This window comes from Emydura macquarii, unplaced genomic scaffold (genome assembly GCF_026122565.2).
Source record: "Emydura macquarii macquarii isolate MOO-44397 ecotype Brisbane River unplaced genomic scaffold, CSIRO-AGI_Emac_v2 contig_2681, whole genome shotgun sequence".
NCBI classification, from domain to species: Eukaryota; Metazoa; Chordata; order Testudines; family Chelidae; genus Emydura; species Emydura macquarii.
Genome location: NW_027132818.1, coordinates 1847522 through 1864849, shown reverse-complemented (window position 1 = coordinate 1864849; position 17328 = coordinate 1847522). Strand labels below are relative to the sequence as shown.

The 17328-nt window shown below is 47.9% G+C and overlaps 1 protein-coding gene across 4 annotated transcripts in view; it reads left to right on the top strand.

Moving 5' to 3' along the window:
- The window catches only part of LOC137164657 (trifunctional purine biosynthetic protein adenosine-3-like), a 60103-nt gene that overhangs the window by 25826 nt on the left and 16949 nt on the right, over positions 1-17328 (top strand). For 2 of the 4 annotated variants that reach the window (XR_010923148.1, XM_067565581.1), the window contains exons 18-19: positions 8322-8452; positions 16862-17003. Coding sequence is in view for 3 of the 4 variants with exons in the window: in XM_067565581.1 (XP_067421682.1) it covers positions 8322-8452; positions 16862-17003 (273 nt within the window). In the remaining variant the exon portion in view is untranslated. Of the gene's footprint in view, positions 1-6420; positions 6556-8321; positions 8453-16861; positions 17004-17328 lie in introns of those variants that run through there. The other 2 variants (XM_067565582.1, XM_067565585.1) reach the window with 2 other exon arrangements.

Here is a 17328-nt window from a genome sequence, read left to right as displayed (position 1 = left end):
GAGAGATTGAGTACACATGGAGACTGAACTATACTTGCCCCATAGAGGAGATCTCTTCAGGCAAGTCAAGTCTGAGACAGCTTGCTATGGTGGTGGGGGGAAGTTTGCTCTGACTGTGGTATGAGTAAACAGGACTTTGGTCTTGAAGGCCATGTACCTGGCACGCATTCTTAATACAAATTTCACATATAAAAATTGAAAAATATTTAAAGTTACATAAAAGTAGTAAAAGGATAATGAGGTTGGTTGGCAAGATTTCTCCATGTAATGGAAATTCCAGAATATGTAGGATTAGAGGGGTGAAATACAGGATAGAATGAAAAGGACTCAAAGCTCTTTGAGATTCAAAACAGATTGCCAAAAATTAAAACAAAACAAAACAGGGCATTGTTTCACCCCTCTAATCCTACTTATTCTGGAATTTCCATTACATGGAGAAATCTTGCCAACCACATTATCCTTTTACTACTTTTATACATTTAAACATTTTTCATTTTTTAATATGTGAAATTTGTGTGAACAGTAGGCTGTTCCCTCATAATTAGTAAAGTCATTCACATGGAAAACTCCTAACTGTTGGTTATTTGGAAGCAGATATGCCCTCCATCAGTAACTTTGCTAGGTATAGGAGAAGGAGGTGAATCCCCCCCCTTAAATAATAGAGCATAGTCACTGGAGTAACCTATATAACATTAGTGCCACCTGTCCCCCTACCCTTCTCTTGCCCCACATTCTCCTTGTGCACATCGGGAGCTGAGCTCTGTGCACTGTGTAGTGAGCTTGCACTAAATTGCAATAGGGGGCCATCTGTGCCTCTGGAGGAGGGGACAGGCTTTGCCCGTTAATTTGAGCTCTTCTGGTTGCTTGCTGTTATGAGATTGTACAATACCTTACCAACTTTGGGGCCGTCAGCAGGAAAGCTGGTTTCAAATTGTTGGAAAAACTTCATCAACAAGCTTTGTTTTCCCTTGATATTTAGAATGTTGAAGTTGTTCGGTTTTTGTTTTTCTTTCTTTTTTGGGGAGTGAGGGAACAATAATGCACTGTCTCCAGTTAATGAAATAACAAGAACAATCATTTAGCTCAACATTCCTTCCATAGTAAAGGAATTCCGTAGCCATTACACAACTGAGGAGCTGAAATGCCAAAGGAAATGCATCAAGGAATGGATGGAAAGGGCATGTAGGGCAAATCGTGCTCTTGTCCACATCTGTCAGGGTCAGACATAGCTGAAACATTATGCTTCTGGTGTGTGGAAGGGGGTAAGATTTGGGTAGCCCAAAGCTGGGTAGCTCAGCTCAGTGACATGTGTCTCTGGATCCCTGTATAGGGAAATGGAGCAAGAGTGGATACATAGAGTAGCATGCAGTAGTATCAGGGACCTGGGGTTCTGAAAGCAGATTGTGATGGGACTTAACCCTCATTATCCTGGAAGGCGAGGGGAAGAACCCATTAGTTATGCTCTGCACCTGGGCGGGGGGGGGGGGGTGTGTGTGACTATATTTGCCTCCTTGCCAGAGAAGGAGGAGCTAAGCCTTATAAGTAGATAGAGGGAGCTTAGTTGGGGGGAGACTGCAGAGGAGATATTGGGTTTTTTTTTTTTTTTTTTGGCCAAACAACCCTATCCCAGGCTTCTAACAGGCCGGATACAATGAAGGAAGAACCTTACAGGAGCTATGGAAGGGCTATTATCTTGAATATTCATTTGGACTTTCATTTGGATTAGTTTGTCTACCCTGGAAGGAGTTTATGTGACTTGGCTGGAGGGCCACGCAACTGAACACCCGGGGGAGTGAGGGGGTCTTGAAAGAAGATGGAGGCTGAGGGAGGGCAAGGAATCGGGCACCATAGGGGGCCAGGGACTGCAGGAGGCAAAGTCCCCTGCATCACTGCTTCCAAGATGTGAGGGTGCCCTAGAGGTGGGAGACACACTTATGCAGCCAGAGAGAGACACGGGGTGGGGCGGGGGTGGCTTCCCACCATTAGACTCCAAGTCATGCCTGGTTGAGTTGGTGTGTTTATCCTTTAATGCCTGAATGTAAGCAAATAATTCTTAAAAGTTGTTCTAAAAATAGCATGTGCGTGAGATACAGCACTCCTGAGACAGTGGTTGTCTGTAGAGCCAAGACAATGCTGGTGCATTAAAATACATAGTTAATATAGATAAATGGCCGTATTTTTCAATAGGCATTCTTTACTGTACCTGTAAAACTCTCACATGCAACTAAGATGTATAAGTGGACATTTACAAGCACAATAAGGAAATGATGCATGCAAATAGGATGCTTACGTGCTGTGCCTGAAATAAGTATCTGTGGCTTGTTCACTGTGGAAAGGGATGTGGCTACACAAATGTTGTGGGCTCATTAATGGCAGCCCATGGACATGCTGAACATTGTTTATTTTGTGGACCCTGTTGCAGGGTGTACAAGGTTGAGTCTAACTCCCCACCCTGTGTTTCAGGCTTGTCTGGCCTAGTGGCCCAGGTCAATGTGGCTGCCCTTGCAGTCTGGGCTGTATGGCCTATTGACCAGATTCACTAGAGCAGCCCTTTTGGTCAGGGTAGCGAGGCCTAATTGCTGGAGCCAATTAGGTCACCCTCCTCTGTGGGGTACTGTGGCCTACTGGTACATTGGGGTGTAGGGCGCCACTTAGAGGGGTGGGACACCTAGAGTAGGGGGGCTCAGACACTCCCCTGAGCTCCAGCCCATAGCCCTGGCAGTGATTCACCACTGAGTCAGCGGGAATCCTCTTGAAACACTGCCAGCCGGTTCCCTGATCCCCCCACTGTAGCAAAGTTTAAGTCCCCTCAGCTACTTCCTACCCTTTTCCCCGGTGGCGAAGTCTATAGCTTTCCCGGGTCTCTCTGGGATCATTGGCTGCTGCAGCTCCTGGCGACTCTGTTCCCTTTGGACCTCCTTCGAGGAGTGTGGCGTCCACCTGGGTTGTGGTGCTCTCGGCTTACATGATCTGGGGCTCAGGCCACTCCAAGGCACGTCACAGTAGTCCACCCCAACTGAGCTGGGCTGCTCTTTTGTACTGAGGCTGCAGGTAAAGCATACCCAGTAGAGCCGAGGGGGCGCAGCACAGAGTGGGATTAATCCTGGCCGGACCAGTGCAGGGCTTGTACACCCCGTCTCCGATCCCAACTACACAATTTGTTGTATTTAGTTGTAAGGAATTATGAACACAAATCATGTCTCTTTGTAACAGATATTCTTCTTTGAGTTGTGTCCCTATGGGTGTTCCACTTCAGGTGCATATGTGCCTCTTGAACTCTTGATCAGTGATTAAGTGTGAGCAGTGTCCATTCAGCCCATGCATGTGCCCTGTGCCTCCTCATGCCAGACACCAAGGCCACATAGGGATGCATGGGAGAACCGGGCTCAGTTACTTCTTACCTACGTTGGCCTGAGATGGATCCTTAGGGTGTCCACCTTGAGCATGCTTCAGCTGTCTTGTATTCTACTTTTCTATAGTTTTGTTACTATTAGTTAGTATAGTTGATTGTTATAGTTAGTTGGTGAGGATTGACTGGAGGCTTCAGGAAAGACTTCCAAAAAGAGAGGCATGGAGGCTCATCTTAAGGAGCCAGCTCCAAAAAAGCCCAGGTTTCCAGCCAGATATACAGTCTCAGAAACATCAACCTCTTGACTTGGTACCATTGAGTTGCAGGACCCCTCCTCTGGTACTGGCAGGGCTGGAAGGTCCTGGAGTATGAAGTAGAGGCACTATGCCAACAGGGCCTTTGCACTCTCAGTCAGGGACAAGGTGGGCAAGCGTAAGTGCTTCAGACTGGCACTGTCTGGGTGTTGGTATCTATCCATTTGGCATCTCTGTAAAGAGAAAGCAACTATGCCAAACACCATCTGCGCCTACATCAGTACACCCACCGTTGATAGCACTCTTGCCTTTGGCTACTATGTCCTCTGGTACTTCGTCAGTACCAATCCCCTACTCATCACCACAAGACTTTGAATACACGAAAGACTTGTTTGTAATGGATGAACTGGAGTATTCACTCCTCCATGAGTGCTGAGAATCTCCATGTACCAAGACCCTGCTCTCCAGACCATCATGCTCCAGTACTGCAGGACTCTCCGCCCTTTTCTGTGGATGCTCCTCCATTGGACGATATTGAGGATGAAGGAGGTTCAGGGTTCTGCTCAGCATTCTCCAACATCTCCTTTCAGGAACCCATTATTTGATAGCCATAAGGAAGATCGCACTTGTCATAAAGGATGATGGAACCAACTCTGCCTGCCACCCCTATTCCCATATGGGACCCCACCAATGGCCATCCTGGGACCCCTGGGCTGCTTATTGGCAAAAACTCACCAGACCACCAGTGCCACCTCATAGGAGGCCAGAGTTGCACAGTCCTCTCATCCCATATTAGCCCTCTTCTCCCCCCAGAGGAGACATTGGAAGAGCAGGAGGCCAGGGCAGAGGCCACTCCTCAAATACCTATTTCATCTTCTTCTTCAGATGAGGCGGTTATGCTTGTGCCACCTTTAGTGGCTGATGAGTTTCAGCAATTTCAAGAACCTCATAAAGAAGGTAGTTGGCACTCTTCAAATTGCACTCAGAGATCAAGGACGCTCAACATAAATTGTTGGCAACACCCTCCAGGGGTGGCATTACCTATTAATGAGTCAGCAACACCCTCCGGGATGGCATTATCTGTTAGCGTGGGGCTCCTGGATCCAGCTAAGGTCGTGTGGCAAACACCTGCCACCATTCTGACAACGCATAAGTGGGTGGATAAGTAGTAGTAGTATATGTCTCTCTTCCTTCCTTCTCCCTCCCAGGATTCTGGCTTTTTTTTTTTTTTTTTTTTTTGGTTCTTCTCCTGGCTCCTAGGTTGTAGATGAATAAGTAGGGTAGGCAAGACTTTTCCAATTCTACCCCATATAACAAAGACCAAAAGAGACTGGACCTCTTTGGATGGAAGTGCTGCTAATCAGTAACACTGCAGTTCATGATCACAAACTTATCAGGTGGTCGTGGCCAAATATAATTTTAAAAACTATCATAGATATATGGTCTGTATTGATCCTGTCCCACAAGAACATAGGGAGCAATTCCAGTCCACCGTCTGAGGGTGCCAATTATTGGCCAGAACTGCTCTTCAAGCATCCTTGGATGCTGCAGACATAGCCACCAAGTCCATCTCCACAGTGGTAGTGATGCATATGGTCACATGGCTCCAACACTTGCCGTTTCCAAAAGAAGTATAGAACATTGTTGAAGACCTTCCCTTTGACAGTCGTAAGCTTTTCTCAGAGTCCATGGAGAAGTCCTTACACGTACTGAAGAACTCTAAGGCTACTTTACAATTCCTGGGTATATATACACCTACACCTACGAGAAGGTTTAGTTGGTCACAGACTGCCCAGAGATCACATCCTGCTCTGGTCTCAGGATTCCACAGATCCACCAAGGGGAAAAGACATCCACCCACTCTCTACCACCATCCAGTCATCTTCAAAGCAACCGTTTTGATGGGTTGGTTGAGGGATGGAATCTTTCTGCATCTTTGGTTTTACAGCTGCGTCCATTTGTCCACCTCCTGCCACCCGCCCTTTAGAGACGGCCTTTCCCATTTCCAACATGCTTGGAGGCAGATCACTACAGACAAGTGGGTCATAGAGGTCACATCAGGCTATACCATCCATTTTACATCACTACTCCTCTTCTCTATCCCTCTTCAAGAACCCCCTCTCACAAGCGTTTATTGAGACAAAAAAAAGCGCGTTTTCTTTTTATTAGGAGCAATGGAAGGAGGTAGTCTGTCCGCCCCACTCCCCCTCCTCCCAAGGGCAAAGGTTTTACTCCAAGTATTTCCATGTGCCAAAGGAGGACAGAGAGTGGAGACTGATCTTGGATCTAAGACTTCTAAACAAGTGTAAAGTCTCAAAAGTTCAGGATGGTGAATCTGGCAGCTATAATTCCTTCACTGCATAAAAGGGATTGGTTTTCAGCCCTTGACCTACAAGATGCCTGTTTCCTTAGGATATACACATCATGCAGGAAATATCCGTGCTTTAACTATAGGCCAGGATCACTTCCAGTACCAAGTGCTTCCCTTTGGCCTTTCCTCCGCCCCCAAGTATGTTCTCAGGTCCTGGAGGTAGAGGCTTCTTACCTCCCACAAGAAGTGACCCTAGTCTTCCTGTACTTCAACGGGTTTCACAAGGATCACTCATACAAAGCAGTGCTATCTTCCACCCAGGCAGCCCTTGCTCTGTTCAGGCTTACCTTCCCTTAGACAGATCGTAACATTGTCAGGTCTGGTGTGGGTAATTCATGGGAGCCCTTGAACCACAATAAGGAACTTGTCTTCAGCGTCTGGGGGGCACATGGCAGCTTGCACCTTTTATGAACAATCTTGTGAGGCTACATCTCTGCTGCTTTCAGGGTTGGCTCAGAACAACCTATTCTCCAGTCAGACACACTTTGGACAGACAGGTGATGGTTCCTTTACATGTGAGGAACTCCCTAGATTGGTGGAAAGATCAACTCTACGTCTGCGTGGGCATTCCAGCTCCATCGGTAAGTTTAACAACAGATGCATCGCTGTTGGGATGGGGAGCTTGCCTCAGTGCCCTCACAACTCAAGGTAGATGATTCAGGAAACCAGTCTTCACACCAATCTGTTGGCGCTCATGGCTGTTAGGAATACTTGCCTTCATTTCCTACCCCTCATCAGTGCAAATCAACCCAGGGTCATGACGGACAATGTATCCTGAATATTCTGTATCAACAAGCAGGCAGCCATATATGGCACATAGCTCATCAGATCCAAATGTCAGTGGCCTACCTCCCAGGTATTCAGAACATCATGCCCAATGTCCCCCACAAACACTTCTCACAGGTCTACGAAAGGGAGCTAGACACTCAGGTTCTCTGCAGTATATTCCAAAGATGGGGACTGCCAGAGGTGATGTTGAATGGTGGAAACAGATCAACATGTACTACTTACCTGCAGAAATGGAAGACATTCTTCCATTGCTGCTGCTGTTGCTGCCTCCTGCCTGAATCTGTACCACTTTTCAGTCATAATGGATTATCAGTTAGTTCGATAAAGGTTCATTCGGCAACAATATCAGTCTCTCTTCCTCTGGTAAAAGGATTCTGCATATTTGCTCACCCAGTATCATCTAGGTTTATTAGTTTAGGGAATCTTGAACCCCAGATTAGAGTCCCCACCCTGACCTGGCACTTCAATGCGGTACTCATTTACTTTGAGACCTCCATTCAAACCCATTTATCGATGAAGACCAGCTTTTTTAGTAGCCATCATGTCAGCCTGTAGGGTCAGGGAGATTAGAGCTTTGATGGCAGATCCACACACACCCCTGAATCGTATTCAAGGACAAAGTGTCTTTATGTCCACACCCTAAATTCTTACCTAAAATTTTGTTGGAATTCCGTTTTAACTAATCCATTCATCTACCAGTATCTTTTTCCAAAGCGACATAGCTCTCTGCAGGAGTCCTGGTTTTCATACCCTGGATGCTAGAAGAGCATTGGTTTTCTACTTACTTAGGACCAAGTAACCTCAAAAGTCATGCACGCTCTTCAACTCCTTCACAGATAGATCCCTGCTCAGATTGTTGAGGTGAATATCTGGATGTATTACCACTTGTGATCCTACGGGCATTCATCCCCCAAAGAGTGATATCATATTCGACTAGATCATAAGCAACATCTACAGCATTACTTAACAACATGCCAGTATCTGAAATATGTAGGGCCACTACATGGGCTTGAGTACATAATTTTTTTGAAACATTGCACTTTAATCCATGCGGTCAGAGCTGATGCGGCCCTTGGTACTGCAGTGATATCTTCAGTTCTAGACTCAATGCCGAAGCTCCCTCTTCCTTCTGGGGATGCTGCTTGGAAGTCACCTAAAGTGGAGCAGCCATAGGGAGGTAGCTCGAAGAAGAGGTTGCTCACTTTGTGTAGTAAGTGGTTCTTTAAGATGTGCCCTCCTATGGGTGCTCCACAACACACCTTCCTTCTCCTCTGCTTTGGACTGTTCCCTATGGGACATTCGACTGCAGAAGGAACTGAGGGTGATATGCCCATGCATCCCCATATAGCCTCAGTGCACAGCACGAGAAGGCACATGCATGGGCCACAGGGACACTGTTAATGGAAATCTCTGATCAAGGACTCGAGGTGCATGAGCCCCAGAAGTGGATCACCCATAGTGACACGCATCTCAGAGAACGGCAGTTAATGCACCAAGTGAGTAAACTCTTGTTTACTCCTGTTATAAGATCACTTGAATTTCTCTTTTTTAATTTGAGGTACAAGCCTTGCAGCACTTATTGCTTATGCAAAAGAACCAGCAAGCTGTGCACAGATAGCTCTTGTCATCTCTAACAAGTCTGGGGTGGAAGAATTGAGAAATGCAGCCCGGGCTGGGATTCCCACCAGGGTAAGGACATCCATTTCCTTTCAGTTACCAATGAAACAGCTACTGTATTTACAAATCTGGAAAAGTTTTCACTAATAATTCTTGCCCCACAATTCTTCAAACTTTTTATGTTAAGTTGTTAGCTAAGTACAAAACAATTACATCAGATAGCTAAGATGAAATCCAGAATCATGTAGGACCTGATCCAACGTTCATTGAAGTCAGTGGCAAGCTTTCCATTAACTTCAATGGGCATTAAGATCCCAATTCAGTAAAGGATTGAAGCATGTTCATTGAAATCAATGGGAGTTTAGGTGTGTGCTAAGTGCTTTTGCTGTGGCCCATGCAGCTTTAACTGAAAAGAGGAAGAAGAAATCAGTAAAATGACACTTTTTTTTTTTGGAACCACTTGTGCACACTTTGCCCTCCTATACTGCATTTTCCATCCACTTCTTGAGAGTGTAGTGAATATCTGCATAAGAAGAATTCTCTCACCCCATCCTCAATTACTTTCAATAGCAAACTAAGTCTGAGGGTATGTCTACACTGCAGACTGAAGTCAATTTACTTTAAATCGACTTTTACCTGCCAAATTTTAGAATTTGCAGGAGTGTGATCACACCACACTCCTTGCACCAGGCTCTTGTGTCCCCACTTGCCACGCGTGGGTCGACATTCATAGCACTGCACCGTGGGTAGCTATCCCACAGTGCAACTAGCCACAGAGGCTTTTGGGAAGTTTGTCATCCTCCCATGATGCAACGTGCTCCTTCCCCCTCCCTTGTCCCAAACAAACTGCAAATGCTTTTTCGCGCCATTTTTCTATGCCGCATGCATGCCGTTCCTGGAGGGACATAGTACAGAGCTGAGCAGGCTCTATCATTGTGAGCATCACAAATACCTCATGGCTTATCCTGCAGTATTTTCAAATGTGAGAGAGGAGCTGCAGCACAGAAAATAGCAAAGTTACTGAGGCTACCCTGATACAAGCCATAAAGCGGAACGAGTCCCGTTTTCTGCAAGCTGTCAAGCATCATCTTCAGTCCATGGAGCGCCAGTTCTGGTCCCGGGAAACAAGCACATGTTGGTGGGATCGCATCATTATGAAGGAGTGGGATGCTTAGCAGTGGCTGCAGAACTTTTGTATGCGAAAGGCCACTTTCTTTGAACTTTATGCGGCGCTGTCCCAAGCCCTGAAGCACATGAATACTTGCTTGAGACCAGCTCTGACAGTGGAGAAGTGAGTGGCTATCGCTCTGTGGAAGCTAGCAACCCCAGACTGCTACTGGTCAGATGGGAATCAGTTCAGAGTCAGTAAATCCACCATTGGAGCTGCTATGATGCAAGTGTGCAGAGCCATCAATAAGCTTCTGCTAAGAAGGGTAGTGACTTTGGGAAACGTGCAGGACATAGTGGATGGGTTTGCCGCAGTGGAGTTCCCAAACTGTTGGGGGGGCAATAGATGGCATGCATATCCCTATTCTAGCACCTGACCACCTTGCCACAGAGTACATAAACTGGAAGGGATATTTCTCAATGGTGTTGCAGGCCCTTGTGGATCACAGGGGACATTTCACCAACATCAGGGTGGGGTGGTCTGGAAAGGTGCATGACGTGTGTGTCTTTAGGAACTCTGGTCTGTTCAATAAGATGCAGGCAGGCACTTTCTTCCCTGACCAAAAAATAAATATTGGGGATGTTGAAATGCCAATAGTGATCCTGGGGGATCCTGCCTACCCCTTGCTTCCTTGGCTAATGAAGCCCTATACTGGCCACCTGGATAGTGAGGAGGAGTGTTTCAATAACAGGCTCAGCAAGTGCAGAATGGTGGTGGAATGTGCATTTGGCCATTTAAAAGCCAGATGGAAATGTCTGCTTACTAGCCTTGACATCAGTGAAAAGAACATCCCATCAGTTATATCTGTGTGCTGTGTGCCATAATTTGTGTGAAATGAAGGGGGAAAAGTTCCCCCAGGATTGGGCTGTGGGAGGCTGATAGGCTGGCTGCAAATTCTGAGCAGCCAGATTCCAGCACTATGCTCACAGTCAACTATGGAGCGCTTCAGGAAGTATTGAAAAACCGGTTTTGCAATGAACTGCAGTAGTCTGTGCTGTGTCTTTATTTCCCATCCCCCCACCCTCACTCCAGTGGCCCCCTCCCCTTCTCTCCCCACCCAAGCTATGAATGAATAAAGACAAATGTGTTTTAATGGTACAAAGTTTTATTTGTTATCAATTTTAATGGGGGGAAAGGAGGATAACAACATTGTAAAGTGTCACTGTGGTTGCATGCAGTTCTTAAAGGGGCCATTGCTTCCTTCTGCTCGCCTCCACTGGTGTGAAGTGCAGTGCATACTTCACCCTGCTCAGTCTCCTCCTAAAGCGCTTGGGGGTGGAGGCTGATAACAAAGTGGTAGGTGGCGGAGCGTTTTGGAGGGGTTGCAGAGGGAGTCTGTCCTGCTGCTGCTGTTCCTGAAGCTCTGCCAGACGCCTCAGCATGTCTGACTGATCCCTCATAATACGCAACATCTCTTGTTGCGTATCATGCTCCTGTGCAGATCTTCTGTGTTCCATGTCTAGTTTTTCAAACAAGGACATCCTCCAGGCTCTGAGCACTGTGTCAGCAGCCGCAGAGGTGTTCATTAGTTTGCTGAACATGTCATCCTGCATTTTTTTTTTTTCCTTGCTTCCTAGTCTGGAAAAGTCTTTCAGCTGGAGTTCGGCAAGGGAGGCTGAAGGCCAAGGTGTCTACTGTAAGATAAGCAAAGCACAAAGTTGCCATTGTTAGTTGACCTAAAATAGTAAAGGAAATGTTACAATGTAAAAAGTACTCCATTTTCACAAGGCTAAGCCAAACCTGCATTCCATTCTGTACATCTTGGAAGGGTCGGACTGACATTACAGACATGAAATGCAGTGGCCCCTTCTTACGTTATAGAGAGGCTTCATTAGCACTAAAATCCACAATCTGCACTTGAGCAAGCAGAGGGATCACCAGGCTCCCCTGTTACATGCCAAAGACCAGTCTGGGAGGAGGAAGGGCAGAACAGATTAGAGGACACTGCGGGTGAATTATAGTGGCAGAAAACATAGGGCAACCAGTGTCCTGACCTATAATGCCCATTACAACTACTGGGACCAGGAATAGTCTTGGGGAGGCACCCAGGGACCCTGTCTATGGCAGAGGAATAAAACAGAGTGACTGTATTGGTTGGGTACTTTAAACTTGTGCCATCTTCCCTAGGTGACTGTGTGCTATCAGTCTCCTGAGTGTAACGCAGGCGGAAAGGGAAAATTTGGTGCAAGCATTGGGGTACAGGCCTGGCTCTTATGCTGCTATGCTGTGTTCCGCGATGATGCCTGCTCATTTAATAGCAGAGTGGCAGGGCAAAGTATCCTACCATGGCGGAAGAAATAAGGCTGCCCACCCCAGAAACCTTCTGCAAAGGTTAGCAGATTACCTACATGAAAGTTTCCTTGAGAGATCCACAGAGGATTCTCGGAGCATACCTCTGCACATAAATAGTCTGTTCCGGGAGTAACCCTCCACTGAAGTTTGCCACCACCCAGTAAGACTCTCCCCTCAAAATCACAAACTACTTTTAAGAAGCTGAACTGGGGACATAACTGCAAAAAAAAAAAAAAAAAAAGATTTGCCCCACGCACTCACCAGATGTGCATTTCCCCTGCATCTCGATCAGTCCCGCTGTCTTGTGTGTGGCTGGACTGCTCTGGGGTAACAAACAGGTCCAGGCTCTCAGGGAGAATGGATACCCCACTCTCCTGCACCCTGCTCTCCTCCTTGTCCACAGAGTCCTCCTCATTCATCCTGGATTGGGATTCTTCGGAGGTATCAATGCTGCATGGTGGCAAAGTGGTGGGGTTCCTGCTAAGAATTGCATGCAGCTCCTCATAAAAGCGGCATGTTTTGGGCGAGGAGTTAGCTTCTATCTTCGAGTGATTGCTCATATGCATTCCAATATAGGTGTGTGCGCGCCCCGTGCACAGATTCCCGGAACTTTTTTCCTTAGCAAGCCCCAGCTCAGGTGCCCCCTGGAGTCCCGCACTCATGTCGTGGTATAAAGGGCGCTGCTGGCCCCGCGGGCCCCCAGTTCTTTCTTTCCGCTGTGACGGTTGCTGGAACTACTGCCCCTTGGTGTCTGCAAGTAGCATTTGTACCCTAGCCTGTTATTTGACTCTTCTTTGAAGTTAGTGTTAAGTAGTTGTAAACAGTTAGTTAAGTAATTAGTGTAAGTACCCTTGGCATTCTGACTGAGCCATGCCTGGCTCTACAGGCTTTAAAAGCTGTGACCTCTGCGCTAAAGCCTTTCCCGTGAGTGATCCTCACAGACGAGACAAGTGCCGGATCTACTAGGCCTTCAAGCCCTGGACACAGAAAGAGAGAGACGCCAGGCTGAAGGCCATCTTGATGGAGTCTACGCTCCGGCCAGCATCTGAACCATCACAGTCCCCAACGGCACCGAGTGTGTCGTCAGTGCAGAGTGCTCCTTCAGCACCGGCACTGAGGCTGAAGGTGCTTAAGAAGAAAATGCAGCCTGAGGCCGCACCTATGGACTCCTCCCTGCTACTGGGACAGCAAGGAGAGATCAAGGAGACACCCCAGCCACGTGCCATGGAGATTACTCCGGCACCGGCGTCTCCACGCAGGGAGCCTCCCCCAACTCCTGGGGGTGGGGGAGTGCCCCTGCAAGGGCCGTCGAAACTGCAGCACGCGCCCTCATGGCCACGCCCACGCCTCCGTCCCCCCCTCGGCCGAGGGCTCAGGGACCTGCGTCTCAGGCAAACCCACGCTGGGTGGCCCCGGTGGGTGGAGACGTCTGCAATCTAAGTCTCCTCCCAGACGGTCACGGAGGGTGGAGAGCGTTGGCTCCCCTCCGAGCTCCAACTCTAGGTTGTTGAGCACCTCGGCACCGCGTCACTGTGGGTGGTCACGAGGTTGGCACCAGGGTCGTCAGAGATCCCCGGCAGGGACCGCAGTTCGGGCTCGCAAACTCCGGTGCGGAGCCCTCCGCGGCACTGTTCCAAATCCCTGTCCTGCTGCCAATCCAGGGACAGCAGTTCACTCTCGTCGGTCTGGGTATCACCACTGGCACCGAGGGCCCTGGTACTGGCCTCCGCACTGGTCCCAGACTTTTTGGCACCGCCGTCCTTCGTGGTCCCGCCACCTGTGTTGGCACCAGCAGTCTCGGCACCAACAGCGGTGCGATCCAGATCTGCTCCACGCAGCCATCACCGACGCCGGTCCCGCTCTCGAGGGGGAAAGAGGCATCACAAGACATCTCAGCGCAGGGGCAGGTCCTCGACCTCTTCTTTGGCCTTGTCCTCCTGCCGGCACTGACGGTGTCGGCGCCGGTCGACATCCTCGTAGCGGAGCCGCTCTCCGTACCGGGGTGGCAAGCGACGCTCTGGTGGGTCAGGTGGCTGCCATGCTACAGCGCACCAGCCACAACCCATACCAGTACCGGGATGGGGCCAAGGGCTGTGGCAATGGCCTTATTGGGGCCCATGGAGCGCACAAGTGGCCCAGGGCACTGTGTCGCTGATTTCCTCAGCGGCCCCGCCAGCACCCCTGTTAGCTAAGCCAACCCAGGGGCATGATACGGAGGGAGACTCAGACCCTGAGGAGGGACCCTCTACAGGGCCCATTCCTCAATCCTTCTCCTCGTCTCCGGACGATGTTGCGGCCAGGGATCACAGGACTCACCTGTTTGATTTCCAGGCCCATCAGGACCTTCTAAAAAGGGACACTGAGAACTTGGGCATGGAGTTTAAAATCATGTCCGAGGAAGAGGACCCCCTCTTTGGGCCATCAGGGTCGGTGGGCCCTTCAAGAGCGGCCCTCCCCGTGCATGACAGGGTCATGAAAATTGCCAGAAACCTCTGGCAAACCCCATCCTCGGTACCTCCTCCGTCCAAGGGGTAGAAAGGAAGTACTATATCCCTAAGGAGCCCTTTGAGTTCCTCTACAATCACTCGATGCCCAGCTCTCTAGTGGTTGACGCAGCCAGTCAGAGAGACCGCCAGGGGAAATCTAATGAGGTTCAACAAAGAAAAGTGCAGAGTCCAAGAAAGAATGGAAGGACTGGGGACAGGCTGGGCAGCAGCTCTGCAGAAAAGGACCTGGGGGTAACGGTGGATAAAAAGCTGGATATGAGTCAGCAGTGTGCCCTGGTTGTCAAGAAGGCCAATGGCATATTGGGCTGCATTAGGAGGCAACTAGCAGGTCACGGGAAGTGATTATTCCCCTCTATTCGGCATTGGTGAGGCCGCATTTAGAATATTGTGTCCAGTTTTGGGAAAAAGAATTGGGGCCGGACCAAGTACTCCCAAGGATAAGGATGGGAGGAAACTAGACCTCTTTGGGAGGAAAATCTACTCTACTGCAGCCTTGCAGTTCAGAGTAGCAAACCACCAGGCTCTGTTGGGGAAGTACAAACTCAACCTCTGGTCATCGCTGCGGAGATTTGCATCGGCATTACCACCTGACCAAGCGGCCGATTTTGCCACAGGTGACCCAAGAGGGAGAGGCTGTGGCGAATGTGGCCCTGCAGTTCGCCAGTGACACGGCGGACACAGCTAGCAGGGCCATGGCTTCGGCTGTCGTCATGCGTCGTTGCTCCTGGCTCCAAGCGTTAGGCCTGTCACAAGAGGTCCAGCAGGCCATACAGGACCTCCCTTTTGACGGCACCGGGCTATTTTCTGAAAAAACAGATGAAAAGCTACATGCCCTAAAAGACTCTCGGGCTACCCTGAAGTCCCTAGGGCTGTATACTCCCCAGGCCTTGAGATATCAGTCCCAGCCTCAAGTCCAGAGGCAACCGCCCCACCAGCCGAGACCGGCTCCCCGACCCGCCCAGCCAAGGAGAGGTTGAGATCACTACCGGGGACCAAACAGAGGAGGCCGGCAGGGGTCCTCTGCTGGGGCCCAGCCAATGGTGTCGATTTACGTTGCATTCTGCCTACACTGATGCAAACTTGACCCATGGAATTCGAATTCAGTGGTATGCCACTTGCAAAGGTGGTTTTATTGGGTCGACTTTTACCGCGCTTTAAATCAATGGAACTTGCATGCCAGTGGAGATGCATACTTTAGGGGGTCGACATAAGCGGTGTTACGTCGACTGCCATTGCCAGTGTAGACCAGCCTTATTCTGTTGTTATGATTCAGGTTAAGTAAACCTCATTGCCCAAGGAATCCCATTGATTTCAATTGCATTAACATAGGCATACAGTAGAAAAAGAATTGCACACGTGACAACAGTTTCCACCTTGAAACTTCTGACTTAAAAAACAGTGAGACAAAAATATGTTATTATAATATCATTTAAGATCCTGAATTGTTATCTGTTCATACAGCTGCATTCAGACAGTAATGAAAGACTTGGGGCTTGTCTACACTGTGGGCTCCATTGTCACTGCAGCAATTAATGCCATGGCAATTGACTGAGCGGATCTGGTGAAGACACACACAGTCAATTTCCAAGCCAACTCTGGTACTCCACTGGAACTAAAAGAGTAAGCTATCGACATAGCTGAAGACAGCATGACAACTCAATGCAAGATATGTTGATGTAACGTAACTTGAGTACCTTGCATTGATGGAGCTGCCCAGTGTGGACGAGCCCTCAGTAGCATTTAATAGTGCTCCCATGCATCTGGAAGTTTAGAGCCAGCTTCCCCAAACTGTTAAGCTGGAGCCACCCTAACTTTTCTCTAGCAGTGTATAGGCACAGATCTGAAAATATGTGTTAAGAGCCTTCAGAATGCACCCATGTTTCCATGGGGAAGAGGAACACTGCTTCATCACCTATGTTGTTTAAAGACTTCTTGAATGGAATTAAAACCCCACTTACCTTAGATGTCTGGGGTTTGGTCTGGAGTAGGGAAGAACAAGAACTTTGCTCATCTTACACACAATGTCTGATAAATCTATTGTCTTCTAAAATAAATTCCCTGTTACACAAGTCAATGATTGTAAAAATGAGGGTGCTGTTTTTGGTGAAACTATATTGTTTTACAGTAAATCTATTCACTTAATATGTATTCTTCACATGCATCTGGATTTAGGGTAGGAGTAAGATCATTGCCAATCATATCTTTTCATGTGAACAAATCACGAGAAAATACCCTTTTAAGGAATACTCCTGCACTGGTTGGCAGGTGAACTTAGATGATACTATAGATCTTTCCCATTTCTGCCTCTTATGATTCTGCAAATTGCAAACACAGATTGATACTACACATGAGCAATAGCAAAGCTATACTATAACATTTTAAAATACTGATATGTTTTGGCATGAGCTATTTTGATTTTTCTGTTGTTCTCTGAATAGTTGCTTCTGTTGTTCTCCAACTACACATTCTTCAGTCACTTTTAGTGTTTTGGCTTTGTTTCTTTTAATATTTTAGGTAATTGACCATAAATTGTATGGAAGCCGCTCTGAATTTGACAGCACAATTGACAGAGTCCTTGAAGAATTCTCTGTTAAACTGATCTGTCTGGCAGGATTTGAGAGAATTTTGTCTAGTGCTTTTATCGGAAAGTGGAATGGTAAGAAACCAGAATAAACAATTGTGAGCAATAGCTGTAAAAGAGGCATAAAAATATCAAAGGTTGGGGGGCCTGTTCAGCAGCCTGGGGGCCTGTCCAGTAATGCTCTGCATTACTGCTATAGGGCTAGACTCTAACACCTATTCTCACACTGAGTAGCACCTTCCTCTGCATGCTGTTGTATTTTAAATCAGTGGGGAGTACCATATGCTTTCATTCATTTAATTCACTCACTCAAATCAATGGGACTATGCAAAGGATAAGAAACTACCTATCCAAAGAGCTAACTGGTGCCCTGCCTGGGTAATGTGGTGACACAGGGGCA